We start from the raw sequence: 9,005 nt of genomic DNA, 5'->3' as shown, positions 1-9,005 counted from the left end.
AATAAGTTGATTGGCCTCTAGATCTAAGCATGGTTGAGCTCCAGGAGCTCAGATGTACTACCTTTATGAGCCCATATTGCATGAAAACCTTAGATCTACTCTTTTGGTGCATTTTGAACCCGAAAAACCCCATAGATGGATATTTACACGTAAAGTTGAAAACTTTACGTGTTATTCATGCTCTAGGAGCCCAGATCTACGAATGGCATGGACTGGATTCGAGCAAAATCGCGTTTTTGGCTCTTGCATGAAATTGACTCAGCGAGTCGCTCATCGGACTCGGGGAGTCTAGTCGCGAGTCTCTGAGTTTGTCCCCTTTTAGCTATGTCGAGTTGTGTGGTGAGTCCAGGGTGGGCTCGGTGAGTTGGAAGCCAAAACTCACCCATAATGGAACTCGGCGAGTCGATGCCCAGACTCGGTGAGTTCAAAGCAATCTCCTTAGATCAAGATCAGACTCGGCGAGTTGTTCAAACGACTCGGCGAGTCTCAGCATAAGTGTTCATCGGATGAAGATGAACTCGCCGAGTTGTTCATACAACTCGGCGAGTAGGATGAAGGACTTGAACATCAGTTTGGATGGAGAACTCGTCGAGTTAACGCCTAGCTCGACGAGTAGAAACAGAATCCAGGTCAGTCGCTTGGACCTGGACTCGACGAGTTGGAGAGCCAACTCGGTGAGTCGGGTCAACTGGAAGTTGACTCTGACTGTGACTTAGGGCATGATCAGGGGTAGAATGGTCATTTTACCCAAAGGACAATTAGTAGTATTTGACTAAGTGTTTGGTGGCAATTTCAGCCGGAGGATTTCCGGAGCAGCAGCAGCAGACAGACTATTCCCACACAGATCAGCAGCTACTACGAGGTGAGTTACCTTCCAGTAGCGGTGGGTCTAAGGCCACAATGCCGACCCACCAGTAGGAAATGTATGATTAGATGATTGTCTCTGTGATATTCATCTAGGGTTGCTACTACCTGTGTTATGTTTATGTGTTTGTATGATATGATGCTATGTGCTAGTGATAGTAGGGGAGATAGTCCCCAGGTTACCGGTCGATAGGGCCGAAGGGGTAGTCATGCCCAGCCATGCTAGATAGACTATGTGATATATGTGTTATGTGGTAGTAGTAGGTGGAGAAATAGTCCCCGGTACCCAGTCGAGAGGACCGAAGGTGGGGCAGCACCCAGATATGCTAGGCAGTATCCGGTCGAGAGGACCGAAGGGGAGGCCAGCACCTAGATATGTTAGGCAGTATCCGTTCGAGAGGACCGAAGGGGTAGGTCGGGCACCCAGATATGCCTGACAATTTATGTATGTTATGTGATTGTATGGTATGTGGTACAATGGGGGAACTCACTAAGCTTTGTGCTTACAGTTTACAATTTTGGTTTCAGGTACCTCTTCATCGAAGGGGAAGGAGCTGGCACGGTAGCAGGACATCATGCACACATGATTGGTTTCCGCATCATCTAGATTTCCCTGGGATTTATACTCTGATATTTTGATTGGTTGTATGATTTGGCTTTTAGACATGGATTACGATGTGATGTGGTTGATCAAACAATGTTTTTAATTATTAATGTTTTCCTAAAGTGATGTTTTAAAACGAAATTTTTAGACGTGAAAATTGGGTCGTTACATTTATGGAGTATTATCCTTTAGAGAGTCCAAAATCTGATATTATAGCTATGGTCTTAACAGATTATGAGCAAGAAAGTGGGAAAAGTAAGTCTGGGATGTACACTGAGCGTAGACTCGAAGTTTCCCTATGCATGCATGACGAAGTAGTGCGCCCAACGTAAAGGGTTGTATGTCTAGCATACGCGCTTTCTGTTGACTTTTAACGTTTGGCCAAACCTTAGACTTTAGAGGCCAGGAAAGGGTAAAATCGTCTTTTATCATTCTGAGAATTAGTAGTGGGTTTAGCCTAACATCTTTGGGGGTCGTTTATTAATTAGATTTAATTACGATATATGTTATGTGACACCCAAATTTTTGCAAAAATTTTAAACTTTTAAAACCCGTCTTACATTAAATTAAAACAACCGAAATAGTCATAATATAATCCATCTACTTAATAATCTTATAAAATAAGTGCGGAAGTAATAATAATAATAAGGTCCCAACAAAAATAACTAGTAGTGATGTCCCGGTGCTCCATGTCAAGCCCTAGCCTCTTTAATCCTAACACCTGAAAAGTTATAAGGGAAACCGTAAGCACAAAGCTTAGTGAATTCAAACACAGACATTGTACTAACATTCATATTTACTAACCCTAATCCATTTTCCAATTATAGGTTTATAATAAGGGCAAAGAACGAATCAACGCCAATAATACAAGAAGGACTTGTAGGTTTGAACCGCACCGAGAAGATCCCGTATCACTTGGCCCTAATCACTGCACCTCACAATGAGTATTACGTTGGTGATCTTACATACCCACCACACCGGTAAATCTGTATCATTTGGTGGTGTCCCCATATCCATGATTAGTTACATACAGTGCACATGTACAAATTAAAACAATACTTATATAGCATGCTTTTATAATAAATTCAAATAATCACACACAAGCTAACTAGAAAACACAATCATCAATACAACGGGGTGAGAGAACTCACCTTGAGTGACTAGTAAGGATAGCTAAGAATCAAATAATGCTACCAAGCTTGAGCAAACTTCAAAACCTCACCTAAGAAGGACTAAAGGTTAGAAAGGAGAAGTAATGAAGCTATGAGTTGAGAAAAGAGTAATCATAGCAAGGTCTCTAAAACAGACCTGCTGTTTAAAACGGATTTACTCCAAAAGCTAAAACAGAAACATAGCTTTAACTAAATTTTATAGGAAACTATGATCCCTCAGGATTCCACAACTATAAAGAAATCATTCTAACTCCAAAAGATGAATTAAATATGAATTTTACAAAATGGTGTGTCACTTCTATCTCCAACAATACAGTCAAGTGATGTTGGCCAAGTCTACCTAACTTGTGAGTAGAATTAGTCCAAACCAAAATTAATAGAAGTAAAGGACATACAAATTAAAGTCTCAGAGTTGGAATTGAATGAAAAGAATCTCCCAAACTCCAAATATAAAATTCACATTGTGGACAATCACAGCACTAGCAAAAGCTGGTGACTGCCCACTGATCTGGAGTGCGGATCCATTCTAACCAATTTATAATTGGAAATAACACCCCATATTCTCCAGATCTTAAATTCATAATATAAGGAACATATAGAAACTTGGAATCACTCTGGATCCTTTTCCAATCCTTAGAAATGATGAAAAAAATGACATATCAGAACAAACCCGAATCAGACCTAACAGAAAAGATTCCATTCTTTCCCATATATAAATTCATTATTAGTGAGGTTGGCCTGCTTAAGAAAGTTATCCAACTCAATTTGTGAACTTTTGGAACTTGTTTTGGGGTCCGTTTGAGTTCTAGAGCTCAAGATATGAGTTTTACAAAATGACTACAGATCTGATGGAAAACAGAATCGTAGCCACCCGTGATTCCTTTTTGGCTTATCCATCCTTCTCCCTTTGAAACACATTTTAAGATGTGTTCATCGTCCCAATTTAGTCCCCATGATCATGGTGGTATTAAAAAGGGTTAGGTATCATTAGGATTTCATTTTTCCACAAGATTGTAATAACAATCAACATGAAAATGAACATAAAGCACATAAAATCACCATTCTCCCTTTTAGGGTTTCCATGATCTTTTTACACATGTAATCCCCTAGATCCATCATCCACCATATATGGGGTGAAGATAGGATCTTGAGATGATGTATAACATACAGTTACAAATCAAATAAGAAGGAGAAGAAGTGAAGATGAAATCATAAAACTAGAACAAGGTTATGAATCAAGTTGTAAGAAATGATAAGGAGGTTCATTCCAATATGAATCAAGGTTGGAATTGAACAAGAATTAAGCTCCAAACAACAGCCCCTTGGGTGCTCTTGATCCCAAAGAGATAGAGGACGATTTTAGAGAGAGAGAGAGGGAGGGTTTAGAGTGTTTTTCTTGTGTGTGTTCCAAATGACTCAATTAACACATTAAGTACTATCTACTAGATGGACTTTGCAAATAGGCCCATAGTCCATGGACTTCAGTAAAAGGAGTTTACAAGATGATCAAAAGAGTCCAACGCATTTTCATTGAGATGCTCATCAATATGTATGTCCTCCAGTGGTATCACAGTAGTCTCATCAACAACGCATTTTCATAACTGAGACACGTGGAACGTATTATGAATTAGACTAAGCTCGTCAGGAAGCTCTAAACGATAAGCCACCTTCCCTACACGGGCTATGACCTTGTAGGGTCCAATGAATTGGGGTCCGAGCTTTCCCCGCTTCCGAAATTGAATCACACCTTTCCAGGGGGAGATTTAAGCAACAAATAATCTCCCTCCTGGAACTCAAGATTGGAGCGTCTTTTGTCGGCATAACTTTTCTGACGACTGCTCGCTGTGACCAAATGATCCCGAATCACTTGGATTTTCTCCGTAGTCCGTAGCACGATATCAGTACTCCCAAGTACCGTCTACCCAACCTCGCCCCAACAAAGGGGCTTCCTGCACTTCCTCCTGTACAAGGCTTCATACGGAGACATTTTAATGCTCGAGTGATTGTTGTTGTTATAAAAAAACTCAGCTATATGTAGATGGTCATCCCAACTACCCTCAAAATCAATCGCACATGCCGTAAGCATGTCCTCCAAGGTCAGAATCGTCCACTCACTCTGCCCATCTGTCTGCGGATGGAAGGCGGTACTAAAATATAATCGTGTGCCCAATTACTCTTGAAACTTCCTCCAGAACCAAGAGGTAAATCGGGTGTCTCGACCGGAGACGATAGAAATGGGCACCCCATGTAATGAGACAATCTCCCGAACAAAGCTCTCGGCTAATTTCTCCGCCGATGGGCTCTCCTTTATAGCCAGAAAGTGAGCACTCTTAGTCAAACGATCAACAATCACCCATATCGTATCGGATCCTTGGACAGTTCTAGGAAGTTTTGTAATGAAGTCCATGGTTAGATGTTCCCATTTCCATTCAGGAATCTCCAATGGTTGCAACTTCCCATGCGGTTTCTGGTGTTCCGCCTTGACCTTCCGACAGGTCATACATTCTTCCACAAATCGAGCCACATCATTCTTCATTCCATTCCACCAGTAAGCCTCATGAAGGTCCCGGTACATTTTAGTAGCACCAGGATGGATAGAAAATTTTGACTTATGAGACTCATCCATTAGGGTTTTCCGATTTCCCCCGATATATGGAACTCAAACCCTACCGTAGCGAGTCAGCAAACCCCATCCGTCTCGTTCCATCTTAGGCAACTCTTTCCAAATCTTCTCACGCCTGATGTTTTCCTCCGGTATTGTCGTCTTTTGGGCATCCTGGATTAGATCTAACAAAGACGACACCATCGTGATCCGGAGACACTTACCTCGAATCGGTTCAGCAAATTGTTTACGACTGGGAGCATCAGCTACCACATTAGCTTTACCGGGGTGGTAGTGAATTTCACAATCATAATCTTTTACAACATCCAACCATCGGATCTACCTCATGTTCAAATCCCGCTGCTCGAAAAAATATTTTAGACTCTTATGGTCAGTGTATATGATAAACTTCACTCCATAGAGATAGTGTCTCCAAATCTTAAGAGCGAAAACAACAACCCCAAGCTCGAAATCATGAGTGGGGTAGTTTCGTTCGTGGGGTTTCAGCTGTCAGGAGGCATAGGCTATCACCCTATCTCGTTGCATTAACACGACACCAAGACCCTGAAGCGATGCATCACAATAAACCACCATATCCTCAACCCCTTCAGGTAAGGCCAAAATCGGAGCATCACACAATCGTTTCCTTAACTCATCAAACGCCAGCTGCTGCTCCGGGCCCCAAACGAAATTCATTGATTTCTTGGTCAATCGGGTGAGTGGTAAGGCGATTTTAGAGAAATTTTCAATGAACCTCCGGTAATAACCGGCTAAACCCAAGAAACTGCGAATTTCAGAAGGTGTTTTTGGAATCTTCCATTGTTTAACCACATCAACCTTGGCTTGATCGACCTTAATATCGTGTTTGTTTACCACATGCCCCAAGAACTGAACTTCTTCCAACAAAAATTCACATTTTGAGAATTTAGCATAAAGCCTTTCTCTTGCCAGAGTTTCCAGAATCTCCCGAAGGTGTTGCTGATGCTCCTCTTTGCTCTTAGAATAGACTAAGATATCATCTATGAACACTATGATCGAACGGTCAAGCATCAGGCTACACACGCGGTTCATGAGATCCATAAACGCTGCGAGTGCATCGGTGAGCGCAAAAGGCATCACCACGAATTCAAAGTGCCCATATCAAGTACGGAATATTGTTTTCTCAATGTCTTTTTCACGAACCTGCATCTGATGGTAACCGGAACGTAAATCAATCTTGGAAAACCAAGATGCTCCCTGAAGCTAATCGAAAAGATCGTCAATACGTGGCAACAGGTACCTATTCTTTATCGTGCGCTTGTTTAGCTCCCTATAACCAATACACATTCGCTGGGATCCATCTTTCTTCTTCACAAAGAGAACAGGAGCACCCCAAGGCGAGCAGCTTGGCCGTATAAACCCTTTATCACTTAGTTCTTGAAGTTGATCTTGGAGCTCTTTCATTTCAGGTGGTGCCAAGCTGTAAGGATATTTCGCTACCGGAGTTGCACCTGGCACCAAATCAATGTGAAACTCCACTTGCTGAATAGGTGGCAAGCCAGGGAGTTCCTCCTGAAAGATATCGCTGAAGTCGGAAACGATAGGAGCATCGTCTAGTGCTATAGCAGAAGAGAAAGAAGCCACAGCCAGGTGGGGAATGTCCCCCTGAATAATAAGTTCTCCACCTCTAGGGTTTCGAACACGAGCTTGCTTCTTACGATAGTGGATTTCCGCATCAAACGCATCAAGCCAATCCATGCCTACAATAATGCAAAGCTCTCGCATCGCAATAGGGATAAGATCAATAGGGAATTCAACTCCAGAAAACTCGAGAGTGCAACCCCGATAAACATCGGTTACATAAATAGTGCGGTTGTCGGCAACTTCGACAACCATTGGGCGAGCCAATTTTTCAATACTACACCCCAAACGATTAATAAAAGTGCGAGATACAAAAGAATGGGTAGCACCGCTATCAAACATAACAACAGCGGGCTCGGAATCTAGCAAATAAGTGTCTGATTTACCACATACAATCATGTAAACAATTCTAACTACCATTTATTAAATAATGACAGGAGAGAAAAGAAAAATAAATTACCTGCCACTGTCGCGGTAATCACCGGCTCATACGCAATCATCTGGTGAGCACGACCTCGTGTCACCATAGTGGGTCCCTTAGAAGACGATGCAATTGCAGGATTTGTACCCCCGCCTCCTTTACCAGCCTTCAACTTCGGGTATTCGGGCTTCTTGTGTCCCGTCTCGTTGTAGTGATAACAGACGGGAGCAGCAGAAGTAATCCGAGGAACAACACTCGTAAGGGGAGCCCTACAATTCTTCCAATGATGCCCTGGCTTTTTGCAGTTGTAGCATATCAACGGATTTTTCTCGCCCTGACCTGAAGATGTCCTGTACTCATACCTTGACTTACCACCCTGCTTTTGCTTTTTCTAGGCAACTCCGGATGTCTTGGAGGTGGTGTCATTAGCCTTCCTCTTGGACTAGGTCTGCAACTCGATTTCCCTCCTCCTCGCTGCATCCATGATCGTGGATAAAGTCAGGAACTCTTGCATGCTAATGAATTCCCGAATCTCGGTACATAGAATGGTAGTGTATCGACTGACCAACCAGGCCTCGTTCCCATCAAACGAGGGACAAAAAGATAGCATCTCCAACAACTTGGCGTTCAGGTCGCTAACAGACTCGGTAGTTTGTTGTAAGGCCATGAACTCTTGCTGCATCCGCTGGTGCTCCACCTTAGGCACATATTGTGCCTCGAACCTCTCCACAAATTGGGCCCAAGACATGGCCCTCACTTCTTCTTCGTTTAATAAAGCGGTGATGGTGTTCCACCATGTCTTTCCACTTTTTCGCAGCTGATTCATGGCGATTACAACTTTGTACTGGTCCGGACACCCAAAAGTCATGAAGGCTCCCTCAACATCTGACACCCAGTTCTTAGCAACAAATGGGTCAGATTCACCATTCCAAAGAGGAGGGCTACACTTGCTGAACTTCTCGAAGTAATATGTTGAATCCCGAACGGGCGGAGCTGGTAACGCTCCCCCGGGAATAGCTACGAGGCGCTCATCCAGAAGAGCTTTGAACTGGTTAATTATGTCATTGGTCACGCCCGGGATTAGTTCGTTGAAAGCTTTATTGAATTCCTCAGCGACAATATTCCTAACTTGCTCCATTTGGAGCTGATTAAGGCGAGCAGGCGGAGCCATCTGTATCCGTAGAGGGAGGAAAATATTTAGAAATAATTCATCCTAGATATTTCTAGGAAGACGAAACACTCAACTTGCCGAAAATTTCTCAACCTTATCCCGACCCGAAACCGACACCGATGTTTCAAATAGTAGAGGCCCTTCTACTACCTTCCACACAAGTTCCAATTTCACATTCGCATCTAGTTTCAAAATTTCCAGCTCGCTCTAGCCGTTAATTGTACAACTCTCTCACATGTTAACATTAAATAAGTGTGTAATCTAACATTTTAAGACTAGTAGGATCCAATTCATAGTCAACAATTTAACATAAACATTTAACATAAGAAATAAGGCTTACTTGGCTGGTCGACTGACACACCGTGACATCTTCCACTACTAGTCTTCAGAAAGTTTGAAAAATCTTTTTAAAAGAAAATAAACTCTTATAGAGCCTCAAATTTGAGTCTAGAACATCCACAAGAATGCCTAGTTCCCTAAAATTGTGGCTCTGATACCAACTTGTGACACCCAAATGTTTGCAAAAATTTTAAATTAAAACCCATCTTACA

The 9,005-nt window shown here is 42.4% G+C and overlaps 1 protein-coding gene across 1 annotated transcript; it reads right to left on the bottom strand.

Moving 5' to 3' along the window:
- Positions 1 to 6,484: 6,484 nt before the first annotated feature.
- On the bottom strand, positions 6,485 to 8,454 carry LOC145035282 (uncharacterized). The gene is made up of 3 exons (XM_078983852.1): positions 7,853 to 8,454; positions 7,323 to 7,633; positions 6,485 to 7,239 (listed from the first exon to the last, which is right to left on the bottom strand). Exons 1-3 carry the CDS (start codon positions 8,452 to 8,454, stop codon positions 6,485 to 6,487), a joined length of 1,668 nt encoding a protein of 555 aa, XP_078839978.1.
- Positions 8,455 to 9,005: the final 551 nt, after the last annotated feature.

The sequence above is a fragment of the Lactuca saligna genome, chromosome 3, assembly GCF_052625555.1.
Source record: "Lactuca saligna cultivar CGN05327 chromosome 3, ASM5262555v1, whole genome shotgun sequence".
In the NCBI taxonomy this organism is placed as follows: Eukaryota; Viridiplantae; Streptophyta; class Magnoliopsida; order Asterales; family Asteraceae; genus Lactuca; species Lactuca saligna.
The sequence above is the reverse complement of the archived record's forward strand: the minus strand, read 5'-3'. Positions and strand labels throughout refer to the sequence as shown.